The sequence below is a fragment of the Dermacentor andersoni genome, chromosome 3 (genome assembly GCF_023375885.2).
Source record: "Dermacentor andersoni chromosome 3, qqDerAnde1_hic_scaffold, whole genome shotgun sequence".
Lineage (NCBI taxonomy): Eukaryota > Metazoa > Arthropoda > Arachnida > Ixodida > Ixodidae > Dermacentor > Dermacentor andersoni.
The window spans coordinates 9,581,258-9,604,559 of record NC_092816.1 but is presented as its reverse complement, the minus strand read 5'-3'; the positions used below and the strand labels follow the sequence as shown (position 1 = coordinate 9,604,559).

Sequence of the window (23,302 nt, the reverse complement as noted above, 5' to 3'; positions counted from 1 at the left end):
CTGGGATGCTTATGTGTCTTTAGCCTAGAGAAGTTATTTCTAAAGCCACCACCTGAATTGAGGCTGACAGCCACCTTCACAAAAGGCTGCAATGCGAGAAGTTAATGTAATTAAGAACCAGGCAGATTTGTTGCTGAAAAAAACAAAAGCATGTCAAAAAATTTATAAATGGAAAATTTACATAAGAATTTTGCTGTTAAGGTTGCTCACTTTACTGCTTACGAATGTTCATCACGTGGCTTTTGTAGCACATGCACATCATGCATCCATTCTGTTTCATGTGAACATTAGAGGGCTCTCTTTCCCAGAGAACCAGTACCATAATAGTTCATCTTTCTTTGTGACATGCAGTGCTGCAATAACCTGGTTAAAATGCAGAAATACTGACTAAAATTTAGAAAGCTTTTATTTACAAGAATTAATCACTCTCTTCTTTTCTTGAAACATTGAAACAAAAAAGGAGCTAATTGTTTTGAACGATGGTAGCATAAATTGCAGCATTTCTTAACAGCTGCTATGCAAACAGCATGAGACCAACAGTGGCGCTCAAACCACAGAACTTCTGGTTCATTGTCATCTAGCACCAGAGAGGTGAAACATAAAAGTCAGTAACTTCATTGATTTGTATACAGTTGTGCAGTGAATAAGATTGTGCCCAAATTTTATGCAGAATGGAATATGCCAAGTTTGTTTTAACTACATAAATACCTTGCTGAAGTAGCATTATAATGGCATGCAAGGAATGCCAAGTGCTGTCTAGTGTGGAAAATATTACTAATTAAATTAGAAAACAAAGGTGAGCTTGTTGGTGAGTGATTATCATGTAAAAAAACAGTGCACAAAAACAGGACAAAAAAAGAAAAGGACACAGATGCAGTGCTGCAGTAATGTCCTTTCTTGTCCAGTTTATCACATTGTTTTTTTGCTTGATGATTATTGATTAAAGCAATGATGAGAGCACGCCTACTGCCACATATGTTGTGAAAAGCATTTGATGTCCCCTGTACGTCACGAGTCATTCAGAAAATAGCAAAATGTTCATGACAAGGTGAACTTTAGCCAAGAAGTGCCAATACCAATCACTCATGATGAGCTAAGGTACTCAAGATCACTTAAAGGGGTTAATTGAAGTCAAACTGTTGGATAGTTTTGTCAGTTTAAAGTTGAGCAATGCTCTTTGCATATATTTATTAGCTTACAAATGTGCATCATTTGTTTGTTCATTGCCAATTGCAGCCAAACTTAATGTTGACGATCAGTCAGAAGTTACCGGAACATCTCAGGGACGAATGATGGGGCTAGACTTGACTCAGCCTCTGTTCGTGGGGAGCGTGCCGAGCTTCGACAAAATCTCACGTGATAATGGCTACAATATCGGCTTTGTAGGTAAGTGCGGCTGATGTTTCTTGTTGGGTGAATTTATATTTGCTGTGATGTTCCACACTAATTTTGAGAATATACATGTTTAGGGCTGTTTAATTCTCATTTTATTCATTTGGTGCTGCATAAAAGAATTGGTTATTGGTGTAGCTTCTTGGGTGAACTGTATCCTTTAGTAACCTTTAGAACTGTAACCTTGCATAACTCTTTTTTTTTTTTTCTAATTAAGCTACTGTACACTTGTGTGGGCCACAACCACAAAATCAAACCTACAGAAAATATTCCTCATACAAAAGCGGTTACTTATAGGATAATCTATGGGTTACCTTATGGACGCACAAGGGATCTTTTTGGTCCGTTTGATATTGTTGGTATATGTAGCTTATACCACTACAGGTTACTGCGTAGGTACAAAGAGGAATTAAAAAGTGCCAGGACAGCTTGTCTAGCCCTGCATCGTTAAGCTTATTCCAATCCCTGTATCCACACCATCACAAAACCCACTGGGCTTCACCGACTACACAGGCTAACTACGGTTGGCAAATGCTGCACTATCAGTTACCCTTCATATTAAATGAATTATTCAATGCACAAGTTAGTTTTTCAGAGGTCAATAATTCGAACATGCAAATTTCTCGTGAAAGGAGATGGGTAACAATGACCACTCCCGCTCACCCACTTTCTCTTATTGCAGCCAATATTTTTTTTCTTTTTGAATGAAGGTATGTTCTTCACTACTATGGCTGTATGTGTATATACAGTAACTAGAACCTTGTTCATAGGTTCTAAAAAAAACGGTGAGAGATAATGTACTAACCGGGAAAACGTACGATCTGAAGTAAAAAAAATATGACATACTCGGCTATTGTTGACATCTTAGTAATGCGAAGCCTCGCGCGGATCATTGCGGCACAAGACGCCGAGGCGCGTCGAGCTAGTGGTGCTCCGGCGGCCCGAGGTGCATTCAGTTATTTTCCTATTGCGTGGTATTTTAAGAGAGTGGCGGGAAATCGAAACGAAACCGAGCTGTTGGGTGCCACCGAATGACGCCGAAGCAAAATGTGATGCCCACATCGCGCCACCTGCAGCAGAGAACGGCGATGCGTCCTACTAAAAGCGTGCTGTACACTGCCAATGGCAGTATGCGCCATGTGCTGTGAAACAGATAGGCAAAGGTGGTTATCACAATAGGATTGGCGGTGATAACTGTGAATGCCGCGTGCAACGACCCCAGAGAATTTTTCAGAGAAGACCCCGGATGGTACCAAAATAAGAAACTGAGTCCGTGCCGGCATTTTCATGTGAGATGGGTGGGCGAATATTGTGGTAACGTTGCTGCGGTGGGCAGCTACATACTGGTCTCGATCGCGCGCGCCTCGCGCATTTTTTTGTTTACATGGGATCTAGCGGGCGGAAAACGTATCATACGATCGCAGTTTGGCGACGGGTTGAATATTGGTGCCAAAAAATCGTGTTTTCTGGGAATGTTTGAGCTTGTAAAAAATGGGCGTAACTCTATTGGGCCATTTCTGTGTTCTCGATTGTGAGCGTTGACGCCGGAAAAACATGCATAACGGGAACATATCAATGAGGTTCTAGTGCATATGTATATGTGTACATTTGTGAATATATAAGGGTGTTCATATATGCATATATGTACATATGCATATATTTTTTTCTTTCTTTTTACACTTTTTAGCCATCATCAACAAATGCGTCTGTTCTGCGTTTTTTTTTTATTTTTTTCTTTTTGTTGGTTCAACTACAGAACTAACATTATTACATATGTGCATCCAACTGTTTCTGTACTGTATGCCCCACTGCTACTGCCTGTTGTTACAGGAGTGGGAACTCTGTCAAGCGGATTGTCGCTTTTATTCCCATCCCTTCCATGATCATCTTTTGTATTGATGAGAAATAAATATTATTATTATAAGTGCTATTGCTGGGGGTCTGTTGTCCTTTAGAATACTTGTTGAACGCTCAAACACTGTTGAAGTATCTGATTACTTTTGTTGATGGTGGTTTGACTAACTTCAAGTGGAAGCTAATAAATCTCCCTTTAGATATGATTAGACTTCTTCAACTTCATCAAAATTTCTTGTATATTTATATTGCACCTTTGCTTAGCAGTGTGCTTCGCTTTGTAGTTTTATTTTGACCTGTGTTGTGATATGCACAGGCTGTGTGAGTGAAATCAAGTTTGGCAGCCGCACCTTGGACTTGGTGAAGGACTCTGAGCAAGTGGGCACTACACCATGTGAGACATGCTCCCTGAACCCATGCCTACATGACGGTGTCTGCCAAGAGGCACCCACAGAGGCTGGCTATCGCTGCATCTGCCCACCAGGATTTTCGGGGCGGGACTGTGAGAAGGTTGGCGAGGCCTGCTACCCTGGAATCTGTGGCGAAGGTCGATGCGTCAATCGACCAACGGGAGGGTTGGACTGCTACTGCCCCTTTGGACGAACAGGCCTTCGTTGTGAAAAAGGTAAATCAAATTTTTCACATTAACCCCTTACTGCATGGTTTATCATTATGGTACACATACGAACAACTTCTTCTGACTTTATAGAATGAACACAAAGGGAATCAACAGATATTACCAAGAATCTGTTTCATCTCTGGCAATGAAATCCACAGCATCTGTAACACTGAAAGTAATTTATGTGTTATCCTTTTTTTTGAGATATGCGTGTAGGCACCTCATCACACATTGCGCAGAAAGTTAATAAGCAAACAGGTTATTTTCCTAACTATAACCCTTAAAAGCAGCCGAAAAATGGAAACCCCATTCATACGTCTTGTGTTGGAAACTAGCACCACCACTGAAAACCAAATGGGCTCCCAGGGGGTGCACCATCGACAGCGGCTGGGTGCTTGGCGCGGGAGACGCAGCAGGGACACAGCCATGTTGGCTGCCTGTATCATAGTTAATAAATGCTTTACTGTCATTGTAACAACTGGTGACGAGGACTAATCAAGTTTGGAGCCGGGCTGTGAGAAGTGACCAGTCGTGATGGCCAAGTTGGAGCCATTTACAGGGGAAGAACACAAATGGGAGGAGTGCGTGGAAGTGCTGGAGGAGCACTTCATTGCCAACAGTGTTGACAAGCAACATGCGGTCTTTTTGAGGTAGTGTGGAAGACCGACGTACTCACTGCTACGACGCTTACCGACACCTTGACGGCCAAGTGATGTTCCGCTCATGAAAAGTCTGCAGCTGCTTACGTCAGTGATAATACAGCGGTATCATTTTCATTGCCGTACACAAAGGGATGGTGAAGTGGTCAAGGACTTAGTCGTAGAGCTGCGTAAGTTCGCAGACTCTTGTGCGTTCAGCAGAGAGCTAGAGAACAACCTGAGGGACCGAATCGTACATGGTATTCCGGACGATGCAATGAGATGGCACCTGCTAGAATAGTCTGAGTTAGCACTGGACCGCACTGTCAAGATCATTACCAGCATAGAAGCCACCATTACTGGCGCCAAAATGATGACTGGCCAAGTAGACGGGGTGGCTATTAACGAAGTGTCAAGAACTGTTGAGGCTGTCGGTGATTGTTATCGCTGCGGTGGATGGCACAACGAGCAGTTGTGCAGGTTCAGAAATCTGCGGTGTTTTTGTTGTCAGAAGAGAGGCCATGCAGCAAAGAAATGCACAAGTGGACAGGAAACTGAAACAAGTCTGCAGGGCACAGAACGTAACATTGGATGACAGGGAGTCAGACTGGTTAGATCTCAACCTAAGCGCATGGTGGTGGCCGTGGACTCGGTAGACACAGCATGGTCACTAGATGGTGGGCCAATGAATACCGCTGTTCCACAGTCTGACACTGTGAATCTCCTGGAGCCAAAGGTACCCCCTATTTGCGCCATGGTAGTCGTGGAAGATCAGTCGCTATTCATGGAAGTTGATATGGGGGCCATCTACTCGGTGATTCTTGAGGCTGTTTCCAGGCATGGCACTGGAAAATGTCAATCTCGCGCTGAGAGGCTACTTCGGCCATCAGTCAGCGGTTGTGGGGATGATGACAGTGCTTGCCAAGTTTGGTGAAAAGCACGCTCGACTTCCTTTGTTTGTCATCAAGGGCAGCTCGCAGGCCCTGCTGGGGAAAAACTGGGCGAAAGCTTTTGGTATGCTGCTTGACAGTCTGCCGAACGTGCACTCGATCGACAATGTCAAGCACCTGGTAAGCCGATTTCCGGATGTGTTTTCAGAAGGTCTCGGTAACTTTGCTGGAGTTGAAGGCCAAGATAAGAGTGCCACAGGATGCGAAACCATGTTTCTTCAAGCCAAGAACAGCGCCGATTGCTCTGCAGGATTTGGTGGCGCAGGAACTACAGTGGTTGCAGCGAGAGGGTGTCCTCAGGCCATTGAGGACCACAGATTAGGCTGCACCATTGGTTCTGGTTTTGAAGAACAGGAAAATTTGATTGTGCGGTGACTTCAAAGTCATGGTAAACTGGGCAGCAGATATCGAGACATATCCGGTGCCACGGGTCGAAGAAATCTGGGCACAGCTGGCAGGAGGAGACGTTCTTGAAGTTGGACCTTTGGGATGCATACCTGCAAGTGGAGTTGCATGAGGCGTCTAAGAAGTTGGTGACTATCAACACATAGCAGGAGGGGGTGGGGGGGGGGGGGGGCTATTTCAGTACAACCAACCGCCATTCGGAGTGGCATGAGCACCTGAAATTTTCCAACGCTAAACGGAGACTCTACTTCACGGTTGCTGCCAGACTAAGGGCAGCAGTGTTGGACCTTCTGCATGAGAGCCATTCTGGAGTTGAAAAAATGAAGCTGGTGGCCCATTTTCATGTGTGGTGGCCTAGCATTGATGAGGACATTGCTATGAAGGTGGGCAGGTGCATGGTCTGCCAGTTGCATCAGAAATCTTACAGGGCAATACAGCTTGCACCATAGCTGTTCCCAGAGAGAGCATAGTCTCGTCCACATGTTGATTTTGGTGGGCCGTCTTAAGGTGCATACTTTTTGGTATTCGTGGATGCGTGCTTTAAATGGGTGGAAGTGGTTGGAGTGTCGTTCCCATCAGCAGAGGCGACAATCTCAAGCCTCTGCGCCATCTGTGCTAACCATGGATTACCAGACGTGATAGTGAGTGACACTGGACTTTCCTTCACAAGTGGTTCCTACAAGTCATTCTTGGCTCACGTCCTATCCTGATTCCACCATACTATCCTGCATCCAATGGGGGGCCACTGAGAGAGTCGTACAAACTGTAAAGGACAAGCTCAAGACGACGCAGCCAGGGGATTTTTAAGGTTGAGTTGCTAGAACCTTATTAGCATACAGAAGCACACCTCATGCCCTCACCAGTCGTTCCCCGGCTGAACTATTGATTGATCGATGCCTGAAGCCTGCATTAGATTTGCTGAAGCCAGATTTGTGAAGCGAGGTGCAATTCCAACAACTACAGCAGAAGGTGCGCAGCGATTCTGCAGCTAGAAGAGAACCAGGCTGGCAACACTTTCTGGGCAAGGAACTTCAGGTCAGGACCCAGATGGGCACCTGCAGTCATCGGAGCAGCTACCAGTTCATCATCAACTGAGGTGCGGCGGGCACAGTGTGGAACTGACATGCGATGCCACCTTGGAGGCACAGAGGAGTGGCCCACTTCAGGAGAGGATGGCAATGACGAGCAGCAGACACAAGCGGCCACACAGCCCGGCGAAAAAGAAGCGACGACGCCAGTGCGTTCCGCCACTCTGGGACATGACGCGCAAACAAGTGTGCCACCCTGGCCAGCGGAACCGAGCGGCCGGGCAAGTGCCAGTCCTGCTGGTGCTCCAGCTGTTCTCCAGACACCGGTGCTTTGGCAGTTGATCAGGGTGCACGAACCCCTGCAACGGTATTCTCCATAGCTGGAATTTGGAACAGAAGGGGTGCTGTGTAAGAAAGTAGCACCACTACTGAAGACCAGATGGACTTCCAGGGAGTGCACCATGTACAGTGGCTGGTTGTTTGATGCGGAAGATTCAGCAAGGACGCAACCATTTTAGCTGCCTGTATTGCAGTTAATAAATGCTTTACTTTCATTTTAACAATACGTTCCTCACTGTTGTGTTTTCCCAGCTGCTAAATTGTGTTTTCATGGTCCCAACCTGAATTCCATTGACTCCCATGTATTATATTCCCATTTGATACAACGCCATTCTGTAATGTTCCCCATCTTACGTTGCACTTGAAAGTGTCTGCCATGTAAATATAACGGTGCAGGAAGAAATGGACTCTTGCATGTTGTAACAAGTGACCAGTTCGTTGCAACAAGCGACTGAAGTTTGCAATAAAGCAACAAAGTTGCATAAGCCAGGTGCTATGCAAAAATTGGGAGAAAGCATGCACAGAGCAGTTGGCGAAGCATCTAAAAAAGTGCACGTTGGTTAAAACCTACCAGGAACCACACACACTGGGCCAGTTCTGTCTAGTACAGGGCTGCATTTACTTTGGGGCCTGCAAGGGTCTCATTTGCATTTCACAATTGCTGGTTCTCTTTAGTCAGCTTCGGCGCAGTAGAACCGTGTTATGCGATGAAGCATACACAAAATATTGTGGTAGGGGCCACTGTCAGGAAGCAATGTACGTGTCCCTTAATTATACATGTGCACATCTGCCATTCCTGGTCACAGTACGAGCACCGAGACATCCAATAACTGCACTGGCAGCCATACGGATTGTTTCTGACGTCGTGCTGTGGCAATTTGTGCCATTCCTCATGGTTACGCTTTCTCGGCTGGGACATCTTTTTTCACAGTTCCTTTAAAAACATATCAGTGGAGCTCTACTGTAGAGCGTTCGTTTGCTCTTTATCAGTCTGCATCAATGTTTTGAATGAGGAAGATGTTCTGGTCGTTGTGTGAGGCAAGCATTAATTGCTGTATCATATATGATACAGCAATTAATGGATTATGGATTGTTTTGTGGATGAGAGCAGACAATTGTTTTGTTGTGAGAAAATAAATTTACTTGCAAAACATGCCATTTTTACAGGCTATGGCTGTTGATTAGCATCATTGTTTTGATGAATGCGTCAGAAAATAAAATTCCAGCTGTTTTTATGTTAGATGTGTGGGGGCAACTCGCCGTGGTTGCTCAGTGGCTATGGTGTTGGGCTGCTGAGCACGAGGTCGCAGGATCAAATTCCGGCCATGGCGGCCGCATTTCGATGGGGGCGAAATGCGAAAACACCCGTGTACTTAGATTTAGGTGCACGTTAAAGATTCCCAGGTGGTCGAAATTTCTGGAGCCCTCCACTACGGCGTGCCTCATAATCAGAAAGTGGTTTTGGCACGTAAAACCCCATAATTTAATTTTTTTTGTGTGTGTGGGGGCAGCCATGTGCCAATGGCTAAAGACAAGAGCATCAAAAAAGAACTTGGGGTAGAAGAGGAAGAAGGTATTTATTCGGCTTTCCTCAAGCTCAAAAAGCCTATGCAAAGCAAAAATTCACATGAAGAGAAGTGCAGTAAGAGATATGGCTATATATTGAGGCTATAATTTAGTGAATTATATCGAATTATCAAATTTTCCATGAACTTGTAATAAATCTAGCTGAGAGAAATATATTGCACTTACATCAGCAAACTTTCTAGCTTTTTCAATCGTCATACTATTCGTTGCAGGCTTTTTTTCTATTTCAAACATATTTCTGTAAGGTTATAAAATGGATACCTGTAACTGGCATAGTGTATCATAAAACAAAAATTTGTGCAATACGGGGTTATTATTAGACTCAACATCTGCTCACATGTGAACAATCTTTGATGTACGTAGTGTGAGCACTTAGTCAAACCTTGATATTGCAAACACAGGTATAATGAATTATTGCTAATAACAAAGAAAATCAATTTTTGTTTCACCAATATCACTGTGTAACAGATATATGCTATACACCGACAACACAGTAGTGTAAACAATCAAAGGGGCATTTATTGCTCCTTTTATACACCAATACCAGCTAGCTGAATTACGACTAATAGAACATGTTGACGGGCGCTGACGAATTGAGAAAGTTCAGATCACCACGACAGAATATTGAGCGAATATGTTTGCCCCACGCCGGACAGCAACACGTGAATGGTAGCGCATTGACAGTAGTCGTCCATCCTGGTGCCCTGCTTTGAAGCCTTTCGCAGGATGGTCCCACAAAGCATGCTAAAGGGCACGCGACGTGTCTCCGTGTGGCACCAACCCCAAGCCAAAGAGGAGCTGGCCAATTGCACGTTATTCACATAACAGTCACGCAAAATTGATCTTGCTTCCAAAAATTTCTCTTAACATCAGCATAAACTCTGCTTGTACTTGTGCTGCTTAAAATGGAAAAATGGAATTTAAAGCAAAATTAGGTCTGCAGCATAGGTTGTATACGTATAACCTTTACGTAGTGGCTCACATTTGTTGAGGTAACCTCTGTGCTGCAGTATTCATTCAGTGTTCATGCAGGTTTGGTGTCACTTGGCCGTATAGTATGGGTTACATTTCTTACTATCACAAATTTTTCAGAGGTCTCCATAGTGGAGCCTGCATTTGCTGATGATGCCTTCGTGGCATATCCAACACCCAAGAGCTCCCAAAGCAGTCTGAAGGTGAAGATGAAGATCAAGCCGAATAACCTGGATGACTGCCTACTGGTCTACTGTGCTCAGTACTCTGACCAGAAAGGAGACTTTACTTCCATTGGAATCCACAATGGAAGTGTGGAATTTCGTTTTGACACGGGTTCAGGTGGGCATTCTATTCATCAGTACGCACTTGTTTGTTTGAAAATGTCTTCATTATGAAGTTGAGAGTATGATGGAAGCGCGTCTGGTCAGGATGATGCGTACTTAAAAGGAAGAAGTCTGGACACCGACCAAAATGGTTTAAAATAGGCTCCCGTGGGGGAGCCAAAATTGTAAATAACTATTTTAAACCATTTTGGCCGGTGTCCAGACCTCGTCCTTTTAAGTATGTCTTCATTATGGTATGCTTGGATGGGAAGTGGGGTATCAGGGTTGGGTACCTAGGGAATGGTACAGGATTGACGTTTCTCTGTTGTCCTGGTGGTGACTGAATTATCTTCTCTGCTCGAAATCATATGACATCCACCTGGGATTCTGCATTTTGGATCAAAGTGAGGGGCAGCTATGTCACCCTTGGCTTTGAGGAAGTTTTGCCCTATTCCAGCAGGTCTGAGGTCACTTCTCCACAAGCGCCAGCAGCCTCCATCATTGATGTTAAAAATTTGCCTGTTGTGTAGACTGGTGTTGCATAATGCTTGTGCACAGGATCTTCAACATTTCCAAAAAAAGCCTTTAGAAACGTTGTAAGGGCCTTGTCACATTAGAGCTGACGTGATGGTTCTTCATCCTCAGCCTATTATATGTCCACTGCAGGACGAAGGCCCCTCCCTGTGATCTCCTATTACTCCTGTCCTGTGCCAATCGATTCCAACTTATGCCTGGGAATTTCCTAATTTTATTGCCCCACCTAGTCTTCTACCATCCTCGACTGCACTTCCCTTCTCTTGGCAGCCATTCTATAACCCTAATGGTCAACCGGTTATTAACCTACGCATTACATGGCCTACCCAGCTTCATTTTTTTTCTCTTGATGTTAATTAGAATATCATCCATACCCGTTTGCTCTCTGATCCACACCGCTCTCTTCTTGTCTCTTAATGTAACGTCTAACATTCTTCATTCCATCGCTCTTTACATGGTCCTTAACTTGTTTTAAAGCTTCTTTGTCAGTCTCCACGTTTCTGTCCCATATGTCAGCACCGGTAAAATGCAGTGATTGTGCACATTCCTTTTTAATGATTATGGTAAGCTTCCAGTCAGGAGCCAATATTGTCTACCGTATGTGCTCCAACCCATTTTCTTCTGCAAATTTCCTTCTCTTGATCAGGATCCCCTATAAGTAATTGACCTAGGTAAATGTACTCCTTCACAGACTCTAGAGGCTGACTGGCAAGCCTGAACTCTTGTTCCCTTTCCCAGCTATTCATGATTATCTTTGTCTTCTGCATATTTTATCTTCAACCCCACTCTTACACTCTCTCTGTTAAGGTCCTCAATCATTTGTTGTAACTCGTCTCCAGTGTTGCTGAATAGGACAATGTCATCGGCAAGCCAAAGGTCGCTGAGATATTCGCCATTGATCCTTACTCCTAAGCCTTCCCAGTTTAATTGCTTGAATACTTCTTCCAAGCATGCAGTGAATAGCATCGAAGGGATTGTGTCTCCTTTTCTGGCCCCTTTCTTTATAGGTATCTTCCTACTTGTGTAGAATTTAGGTTGCTGTGGAATCTCTGTAGATATTTTAGAAGATATTTACGTAAGCGGCCTGTACTCTTTGATTACGTAATACCTCTATGACTGCTGGTAACTCTACTGAATCAAATGCCTTTTCATAATCTATGAAAGCCATATAGACAGGCTTATTCTACTCTCTCTGTGGATTTCTGGATTACCTGAATAATGACATGGATGTGATATATACAATACTGGGAGTAAGGTAATGGGCCTCTAATTTTTCAATTCTTTAACATTTCCCTTTTTGTGAATTAGTATAATGTTTGCACATTATGCTTGCATCCTATTAAATGAGGGAGGCAGAGTCTACAAGTGTTTATTGATTTCTCAACATTCTTTGAAAATTCGTTTTCCTTCTAGCTAATGCTGAAGGAAGTCTTTGTCTATGTTATATTATATTTACAGTTCCTGCACTGTAGCATCTGTGCTTGGTTGTAAGGCATCTCAAGCAGCTTGGTGCACACTTCCATTGCTGGGTTTCTCGCATCCCAAGTTTTTGTTAGTTGAGTTTGCACACATCATGATGACGTCTTGAGAATCTGCGTATATTTTGATGTCATTGAGACAGTTGTTGTAGTATGATTTGCTACTTGTAGAAAAGCTTCTAATTTGACTTTTTGAGTGGTCATGTCATGTTTACATAGAGTTGGATGTAAGCAGTTGGTTCACAGTATAATATAGCAATCCCTCTTTCAACCCTGAAAATGCTAGACCTGCAACATACCTTCTGGTTCATTCTGGTAGGTAAAAGAGTTGGGTGAGACATCATTCAAGGTGTACTGGTCCCGTATTCTAAAGAAGAATAGGAATTCTGATGGGTAGGAAGTCCCAGGGTGTTAGTTCCTTCAATAAAGTCTGGATGCATTGTGTTCAAGTTTGATCAGCAGTGGCCATTCAGCAGTGTTCATCTGAAGATGCTTGTATTGTCCTGTCTTGTGGATGTGGGCTCAGAGTTGTAGGTAGTACTTTGTTTACTGTTCCTGTGCCACAGAAGTCATGAGAGCTGGTGTACCTTGATAGGGTTGTCATGGCTACTCAGTGGCTACTCAGCTGATGATCCCTAGGTTGTTCATCAGCATACTTGTGAGATTATTTATACAGTAAGAAATCCAGTACCACAGTAAGTGATAATTGCATATAAAAGCCTAATTATTTGTTGTTCTTCCTGTCCTCAATTTTGTTTAGGGACTCGTCTAATTATTTGAAGTATTTACTTACATGGTTCAGTTATTACAGTGCTACAGTCATGGATATCCACACTCTAAATGGTACTATACTATATAGAAAACAAAATTTTGCAAGGATTGCACATGAGCAAAACTTGTGGAACAAGCAGTTGCACGTATTTGGAAATCAAAGCATGTAACTGGGATGTTTGCATTCATTTGAATTTGCAGCGATGTTTTTCTGTAGTCTTTGAAAATGCCCATCCGAGCCTGCATATAAGCATTATGAGTGGTCTGGACTTATTTGTATAAGTATTTTTTACGGTCCATTTTGAGATAGTTTCTCACTCTTTCTGTTGTTTTGTTCCGCTGCTTCACGATAAGATTATATTCAGATTTTTTTTGACGAAATATCCATGCTTTGTCTCCGTTAGGTAGATCAGTGCTATTTTTGTTTGGTATGGCCATGTCTAGATTACAAAAACGATGAAGGCAATGGCTTGTGCCATTTAGCAAAAAAGTTTTAAAAGACAACAACAACAATTAAAACAAAATAAACACTTCTCATGAAAATACTCAGCACATGTAGAGCTTGCCCATCTAAGATATATAAGTACAAGCAACATAGAAACCATGTTGCTGTTGTGTAATGGCAGCCCTATTGTTAACTCCAAAGAAGGCAGTTTCTTATTTATGAGATGTACGTAGCTTCTGACATAAGCTCATTTGGCTCAAGCGTTAATTCCCAAAATGTGCAAGCATGTAAGCTTTTTTTTATTCTTATAGCAATTTGTACAGACACTCGAGGTGCACTCGTTGCACAGACAGCACCGCCGTGGTCTCCCATCTGCAACTGTGCATATATGGCCTATACAGAGTGTGTTAGAAGTCATGTGATCGACTGTGAGTTCCAGTATGAACGGCGAGCATGTGAGGGTGAGCCAAGAAGGCTGGTGGCTTGATGCACACTGGCTTCCTGCACGCGAACTGTTAGAGATCATGTTGTTTTTAGAGGCATGGCACTGTTGAAATTGTAAAGGAAGTGGTAGTAGACGATGATTGCTTTGCAAAAAAGCACACATGCTCTTCACTGCAGGTGCTGCTCATCACTCCAGCATTGTGATGTGCAAGTGCTAGCAGGTCGAGTCAACTCTCCGTGTGTGTTTAGATGACACCACACTTGTTTAGTTAGTAAGCGAATGTTTACTGCAATTTATACTGCCCATAAAGCTACCAGCCTTACTTAAAGGGTCCCTGAAGCTGCTTTTTGTTGTTTGCCTAGACACAGAGGTTATCTTTCAAGGAATGCTTTTCACAAGAATTTCGTGTCGGCATGCTATAATAACACAGGTAATAGTTGTTAGACATTATGCTCCCCTCAAGCCACAGTGTTCCCCCTCAACTTATGCACCATGCGGCCATCACTATGTCCTGCCTCTTCCAAGTAGTGACATAAGCGTTGTCAACTTTCAGTTGATTTGGACCGAGTGTGTTCCCATGCCTGTTTTGCACACAGTTTTTCTCATTAAGCTTGGTCTACACGGAGTGAGATTCAAAGATGAACATTGTGTGGCAGATGGGCACGTGGTGACACTATGCACAATGTTGTCTGATTTGCACTACATGATTGAAAGAGATGGATGCCATGGCAGGCTTTCGCCATATTGCTATGAGCACATATGCAATGTACAAACTACAAAGTAGCTGTTTCCAGTATCATATCAGTTTGATAATTACCTGATAACATGTAAATATCAAATATAGTACGTATGTTTTCAATTGCCTCTATATTACGCTCTTAATGTCTTCGTGGCCACTAGCAGAAAAAGAAAGAGCTGCTGCTAACTTGTGATTGTGGTGAAATGGGCTATTTATAACATTTCCGTTACTCTAGGATCTTTAAATTAAAGTGGGGGGGGGGGAGTACATTGACATCAGGAATCGAACTCTCGCATTTTTCTGCATGGGAGGCAGAGATGGTACCACTGCACCAAAGCCTAGCACAAGTTAGCAGCTTTCTAATGGACGTTTTGACACGTAAAGCACATTCAATTGCTTTTGCAATGCTTTTTTTTCCAGATCTCTGCTTGTTAGGATATTTCTTCGCTATTGTTCTGGACAATTGAATTGAATTGGGTTTATTGATAGGAAAGACAGAGAGGTCGACCTGAGCTAGTGCGCTCTAGTCTGCTACTCTACACTGGGGAAGAGGGAAGGGGAGTGAAAGTACTGGGATGGATGATGATGATAAGAGAAGTGGTGATTGCTTATGTACATGAGACAGTTGTCTTGCTAGAGCCGCTCGTCGAGCTTGGTGTCCTGCAGAAACTTCAACTACACTTTTGTTGCACGTACTGGAAGTGCAGTGTCAGGCCATGGGCCGAGGATAGCTTTCTCCGACAGTGGTTGCCTGCCAACGCTGGCTAAGAAACTTTCTAGCGTCCTTCGCTCCAGCATATATGCTGGGCAGTCGCACAGTAGGTGTTGCAGTGTTTCAGGCATCTGGCAGTGATCACAATCAGGGCTGTTCGATTGGCCGATAAGGTGCGCGTAGCGACGGGTGAAAGCAACGCCGAGCCGAATCCTGTGTAGCAATGGATGTTTTGCTCCGTGTAAGCTTCGGGGGCAAACAGAATTTATCGTCTGGGTCAATCATATGTAGACATCTGTGAATGTTATCGTAGTGGGCTCTGTAAGTTTTTGTAAGGTCCTGCATGAGTGCCTTGATCATGGAGTTGGTGTCAGGTCGCGAGTAGGCAATACGTACTTCATCAGAGGAAGAGGACGCCGATCTTGCCTCACTGTCAGCGAGTTCATTGCCAAAAACACCACAATGACTAGGCACCCATTGAAAGGTGATCATGTGGCCACTTAACTCGGCACTGTGATGAAGTTCGACGATTTGCAGCACGAGCAGGTAGTATGGTCCTTTCTTTAAAAAACATTCTAGCGCCTGTAGCGCTGATTTGGCATCGCACAATATCGTCCATTTATGAGGTGTCTGCATTCTCATAAAACGGACAGCCTCCCGTATTCCCACAAGTTCCGCAGCCGTAGATGTCAATTTGTGGTCTAATCTAAATCGTCGAGTAATTCCAAGTTGTGGGATGACAAATGCGGCCATTGTGGCAGATGGCGTGACTGAACCATCGGTATATACTTGTACAGTCCCACTATATAATGTAAATATATGGGACAGGGTGAGCTGTTTCAAGCCAATGGAGGAAACGTGAGATTTCTTCATGATTCTGGGTATCCGAAGCCTCACTAGTGGTCTTGGCAATGTCCATGGAGGTGTTGCAGGGATGTCGGTGGCCTGGAATCTTGCAGGTAAAATACTTGCGTGACATGCAATAGCTTTAGAAAAACCACAGTCAAGGTTGGCGCTTGGAAGTGTTGACAGTGGATGGTGTGGGTGTCTGGTTAGCAGGCGAAAATAGGTTCGCACAGGTTCACAAGACCTGTATATGTCGATTGGACAAGCCCGTGCTTTTGCTATTGTGCCCTTAGTTGACGTGCAGCGTGGCAAGCCAAGACATATCCGTAGTGCTTGTGCCTGAAGGCTCTCCAGCGTGCGTATACAAGATGACCCCATGTTAGATAACACAGGCATGCTGTAGCATATGTAGCCCACAAAAAGTGCCTGGTACACTTGGAGCAAACTTCGCTCAGAGGGGCCCCATCTCAGTCCTGATATTACATGAAGAATGTGTATGAAGTTGGTCAGTTTAGCCCTAAGCGCAGTAACATGTTTGGTCCAAGAAAGACTGTGGTCTATTATCACGCCAAGAAATCTGTGGTGGGTGACTAAAGGGAGCGCCGTTCCGTCGACAACGATTGGATAATTTGACATTGATTTGCGCGTGAACGCCATGACTGCACACTAGTTGCTGAGAGTCGCAGGCCTCTAAGGCGCAAGTACTTCGCCGTGATGGTAGCCGCACGTCGAAGCCTTGCACGCACTTGTGGACGTTGTTAGGAATGGCCGTACGGGGTGGCAATGTGCCAGCTATTTCAGCCTGCTGCACGTGTTCCAATCCAACCAGACGGGGCGCACTTCAGAGAACTGCGAATAACCGGCAGCCACGTGGCGCAGGGTCAGCTCAGGAATGTGCTACCCGCCAGCGCCACCCTTGACAGAGCAGAGTTCTACGAAGCCCCCCTGACATCAGCTCTGGACCTTTACACCTGTGTGTGTGTGTGCAACACGAGTATGTGAGCCCGCCTCCTCCAAAAGGGCGGGTCATCTTCGGTGATGTCGAATGGTGACATTGAACGGAAACGTTCGTCTAGTCATCGTTCGACGTCACCGTTCGACGTGTGTGCAACACGAGTCTGTGTGTGCAACACGAGTATGTGAGCCCGCCTCCTCCAAAAGGGCGGGTCATCTTCGGTGATGTCGAACGGTGACGTCGAACGATGACTGGACGAACATTTCCGTTCGCTTGGAATCAAGGGGGGGACAAGTGCTTATAAGCAGCGGTTGTCGGCTGCGAGAGTGTGCTCGTTGTGTGCTCGTTGTGTGCTCGTTGTCATGCTCAAGATGTACTAGTGAGCTGTGTGCTCATTGTCGTGCGAGAAATGTACTCGTGAGCTGTGTGCTCGTAAGCTGTTTGCTGTATGTGTCGTCTTGCGGGCTCCATATGGGAGTCACGCTAGACTGTCAATGTATCTTGCTTAATATGTAAATACTGCAAATAAACCCTGCTCACCTAGCCCTGTCGTCCCAAGGTCCTCCCAACGACTACGACCGCTCCTACTCTTACGTGTGACCCCAGATGACCAGATACAAATATCATCCGCGTACGTACTGATACGCGCTGTTTCAGGTAGCTCGTCTGCAAGGCCCACCAGTATGATATTGAATAATATTGGGCTAAGGACGACACCACCCTACGGAACACCCCTGCAAATGTCATGTCTATCAGTCTCGCAATCCGAAGTGGACATGAAGATGGTGCGGCCACTAGGCTTTCTGCCGTATACGGAACCTACGGCTACCGCTTAATGCACCTTTCTTTTCAAAACTGCAGGTGATCATTGTGTTGAGCAAGTAGATTGGTATTGACATTGGTGTGCAGTGTTTGCATCTTCTAGAGTGTGTAGTCGCTGCAGTTTACTCCCTGAACACACCTGCAGTGCAAGATCAGTGTAATACAGCGCTTGCAGAACTCGCCGATAATCGCAGTCACCGCATCATTTGGGAAAATGCTGCTATAATAGTTAAGGAAAAGAATCTCATGACACAACTTTTGTTGGACTCTTTATTTATTCAGACGATGGACAGGAGTATCGACAGGACTGATGAAAATGTGCCTGCTAACTACACCCATTCTCTATGTCACGTTTCGGCATAGAAGTGACTTATGGATCTTGCCAGCTTTTAGTGTGATCAAGGAACCCGTATCGGTCCCGAAATGTCTCTGTGTGTGTTTTTTCACATTGACTTGGTTAGTGACCACAATTTATTCATCATCATGTTACCTGACCAGACAAACTTTCGTTGAACTCTTCACTACTTACCCACGCCATGCAGCACAAGAAGAGGTGGCTGTAAATGCAGGAGAGCAGCGCCACTGCGATTGATAGCGATGCACATTTTAAAAGCTTTATAATAAATTACACACTTCATGTGGAGCACTTAATGTCTCTTAATGATTAGAAGGACCTACCCTACTGACTCGGTATGTTTGTACACAATCATTAAAATTGTTTCAGGGTCCCTTTAATGTAATAATATAGCACTTGTTACATTTCATTTCATTTCAGTTTTATTTCCCTAGAGACCCCAAGTAGCATTAAGCAGCATGTATTACATAAGGGGTGGGTTCAGTGGCGTTACTCGACTTCCCGGTACCCCGTGCTGCCGCTGGGTATGTTACATGTCCCCCCCCTTTTTTCTTCTCTTGTCACTCCCCCCTGTTTCTTAACGCACATTTTGTATAGTGAATGTGAAATTATTTAAATGGGCAACGCTCCTACTTTTGCATGTAGTTGAGCATTTATTTCTGTAAAAATAAAGAAAAGACAATATGGTGGCAGTTTGACATGTCACATATTCTAAGCGTTCTAGAAATTTTGCCGCTAGATGTAACAATTTCTGAGCTCACAGTTAGCAGCTAAAATTTCATACATTAAAGTGGCATAAAGTAAGGAATGCCTTGCACAATATAAACAATGCTTATAGCAAAATGTAATTACTATTTCTTATAACAGGAAGCAGTTACTTTTCATGGATGATCAAGGAGGAAAGGACATATTTAGAGAACACTTTGCAGGGACCTTAGTACACTTCTGGTGCATATTCAGTCATGTATCAGGCAAACATTGCTAATTATACTGAAAATCTTCCATTATACATTAGCATACATTAAATTGCCTACCATTTATACCTTTGTGGAATGGAGTAGCCATTTTCCAAAGTTTGGTAACAAACACAGCCTTGGAGCTTTCTGGCCTTCAAGCCATCTCTGCACATGAAAGCACAACATCGAGCATGTGTGTGCAATTTTTAGTGACAGAGTGAGCAAATAGAAAGAGATTATACATTAGATGGTCAACCCTGCTTCTTTATGAAAGTGGAAGACAAGTGAGTGTTGGATTTGTGATCTGTTCCCCCTCTCCTCCTGATGTTTTTGTTTATCATGTGCAGCCCAGCAGAGTGTTTTTAATGCAATCACATAAAAAACAGCTCCTCTAAGCTATGCATGCATGGCGCTTCTGATATGACGCTGCTGGCATCATTACGTCTTGTCTCGCACCAGGGTACACAAGTGCCTGAAAGCTTACACCACATGCACTGTTCAGTCAGCACACTGTTCTGTTAGCACTTCTCTGCTTCAGTCCATTCTCTTCATCGACCCAATGATGTGCCCAGGACACACACGTTTACCATATTCAGCTGTGAGCCGCAGAAAAAGACAAAGGCTTGAGTGGCAACTGCAGCATAGCCACCATCAGTGGGCTGCACCTTCTCACCCCTAGTGACACCACTGGGTGGGTTTGTGCAGAAAAGGTGTAATTGTCAGCTTGATTTAGTGCAAAAGATAACTTATTATGCTTTGCATGAAGCTCAACGAGCAGATGATGACAGCAATGCTCTGCGAAAAGCAGTTCTCATCTTTGGTTGCCCTGGGGAACAAAAGAACAGGGAATGTTTTTGTACGAACACGTGGGCAAGTAACTTGTGCATGGCTAGTGTGATGAGATATGTGAGCTGTGGGGATTATTTAAAGCACAGAATTAAGTGGAGAGTGAAAGAACATATGCAAGAAAAACGGAGCTGTGGCATGCCAATAAAAAAACTGAGATGGTCAGTTAATTTGTTTTCAGGAATGAAACATTGATGTCATCATAATATGAATGATGAATGAATTAGTGGTGCAGTTTTGAACAAATTCAAAATATTTGTGAAATCCACTATGTACTTTGGGTGAGTTCCGTATGGGGGATGCATACTCTAATTCAGGCAAGAGGAATGATTTGCAAGCAAGTAGCTTTTCATGCTCCAGATTGAGGCATAAGTGATGTTTTCGGAAACTTTTTTTTTTTTTTGGCTGATGTGATGTAAGCAACATCCGTGTTCCAAGGCAGATTGTAGGCTAAGGTAACTTCAAGGCGTTTATAAGTAGTTAGAGATTTAACAGGGGGCATTAGCAATATTATAAGGGAAATAAAGTGGGCTATGATAATAAGTAAAATAAATGTTTGCATTATTAGGGCTCTGAAACATTAGCCAGTCATTGCACCATTGTAGACATGGTTGAAATCTTGCTGTAAGTTTATTTGGCCAGGTGCACTAGTAACCGTTTTGTAAATAACATGGTCATCAGCAAACGTGCAGATATTTTAATATACATGATGGAGTGATGCTGTGAATGCTGTCGTTATGGCTTTGCTATTGCTGTCTAAGCTTCACCTAGTGGGTGAAAGTGCAAGCTTTCAGGTAAAGCCAGGCAAACTGGATAGCACATTTGTGATCACTAAATTGTTGCTTTGGGATGTTAAATCCAATCAATCAATCAATCAATCAATCAATTATATACAGCCAACTGCAAACTGTTTTGGAGCATGAAATTTTAGAAAGTTTCATTTCCTCACGACTTTCCCATTCAGCCTGAAATTTATATGAGAATGTGGTGGTCATAAAAGCAAATATCCACTGCACATTTTGATTTGAAGTGCATTGCCCGCTATCAAATTTCACTTCTTCTTGGACTATGTCCTATGAAAACTTGTGGCTAGGGTACACCTGGCAACATATAATATAGTATTGCTGCTGTCTCCTGTCAGTTGACAATGCTTCTTGGGTTGTTTTCTCTTTGAAAGTATGACTGTATTATCTTCCCCGGCAGATCTTGCTAGACAAGTGTCGTTTGCTGCAGTTTTGTGGGATAATTTGTATGTGCAAATCCTTTCAGGGCCAGCGATAATCAGGCATCCTGAAAGGCTTCGTGCGAATGAGTGGATCACCCTGTCTGCATCGAGGCATGCTCAGAATGGGGAACTGGTGGTAAACGATGGCCACAGGGAAGTGGGGCGTTCACCCGGCTCCACTCAGGGAGTGAATCTCAAGACCCCCATGTATGTTGGTGGTGTGGACAAGACCAAAGTCAAGGTTCACCCGGATGCTGGCGTGTCGCATGGCTTTGAGGGCTGTGTTGCACATGTAAGCCTGCATTCTGTCTACTAATACGTTTCAATATTACAGGTTTTCAAGATTGGCCAATAATGAATATACGTCATCTTGCATCCATCTGTTAGATTTGTGATCGTAGCACTCTACTCAATTTTTAGAAGCACCGTGATAAACAAGCTGTTTCGGCCATGTCCTGTGGCGAAATGAAATAATACTAGCACCACGCATTGGTGCATATGCAGTCACTGTAGTTATTAAAAAATGTAGGTGCAATACGCATTGCAGTGTCTGAAAGTTAGATCAGTGTTTCTTAAACTGTAGTCCTTGGACGTCAGAAGAACACGAGAAAGCCCATGGGATTCTGTAATAGTCTGCGCCCCAGAAATGTGCTGTTGACATTGTCTTATATCCAAGTGAGGCAAGACAGTTCCTGCTGTCTGTGTGAAGCTGTCTTCGACATTAAGGTGAAACTGCAGGCAAGGTACAGCATTCATGTCATATGTGAAGTGCATTTGACTGCCTTCAATTGAGCCTGATGTTGGTGCACTCATTTTTGGCATATGTCAATGCCTTTATCATTGATTACTGGTTGCCAGTGATGTTCAGAGAGCTTAAAGAAGCATTGACACAAAAATCTTGGATCTTGTCTTTTCTGTTGTAATAAGTAGCCAATCACCCAGTTATCACAGCATTTGCTTCACCATGCAATGATTAATTATTCAGTCTTGTTTATAGCGACTAGCCCAAGTTTTGATTTCAGAGAGCTATGAGAGGGGACAATAGGTTTGTAAACACAGCTGGTCACATGACTGCACAAAACTGTGATGCGAATGCCAGCGTGCAAGATTTGTTGTTAGTTGTTTTTCTCCATCTAAGTATACATGTGCTGCGTGATGTCCTCGCTGTCATCCTTATTTTGTTGTCCAGCAGTGACAATTTTCCACAAACAGGAGTTGCCACCAAACTAGATGTGGCTGATCACTTTTAGGCGTAGGCATCCTCAAACCAACTGCCTTTTCCAAGTGGCAACCCTGCTGGAACAGCTGCTTTGCCTTTGGCAGCTGCTCATAGGCGGTGACACAGGCTCATGCAAATGCCATCTTGGCAACAGCTGGCTTCCCCATAGGTAAAGACAAATTCGCATGTTTTTCTTAGAAATCAGGCAAATAAGAGCACCATGTGTGTGTGCACTGAAGAGCTAGGTCGTGGAACCAGCAAGAGAAGCATGGTACAAGGAGCACAATAGCCAACACCACCCCACGATTTTATGCTCTGGGATGTTTACAAACCAACGCTGCCGATGTTAATGTCGCGAGGTGTTGTGCTTTGTGGTTTTCTGCATGGACATACTTTAAAACTGATTTTAATTAAATAGGTTTCAAGCTACATTCGCCATTGATATTTTGTGTGTGCCCACAGAAATCGGTCTCAAAAGTTATCTCAGCTTTGAAGTTTTGTGTCAGTATTCCTTTAAATAAGAAGCATCCAAAAAAGTGATTGTGACTTTTTAACGTGGCATCAGGCAATAAGATTGCATCAGTGCCCTTGTAATAAAATGAAACATCTGCTGGTGACATATTAATTAACACTTTTTGACTGTATCTTCCAATTAAAAACTTGATCTGAACCACTTTCACATTTTTAAAAATGTGATGCTGCTAGGTGCTGCTGCCTTATCAATTTTGAATAATCAAATGCATGAAAACCGAAACTATGTGCATGCTAATACAAGCAACTTCAATACACAAGGTGGATACCTCTAATAGATGTATCAGTTAGTGATGCCCAACTATTGTTTATC

At 43.7% G+C, this 23,302-nt stretch overlaps 1 protein-coding gene across 1 annotated transcript in view; it reads left to right on the top strand.

The window, feature by feature from the left end:
• Positions 1–23,302, top strand: part of trol (terribly reduced optic lobes) — a 591,503-nt gene that overhangs the window by 526,778 nt on the left and 41,423 nt on the right. The window contains exons 87-90 of the mRNA XM_055065643.2: positions 1,237–1,386; positions 3,563–3,871; positions 9,905–10,126; positions 21,284–21,531. Of these exons, the coding sequence (XP_054921618.1) occupies positions 1,237–1,386; positions 3,563–3,871; positions 9,905–10,126; positions 21,284–21,531 (929 nt within the window). The remainder of the gene's footprint in view (positions 1–1,236; positions 1,387–3,562; positions 3,872–9,904; positions 10,127–21,283; positions 21,532–23,302) is intronic.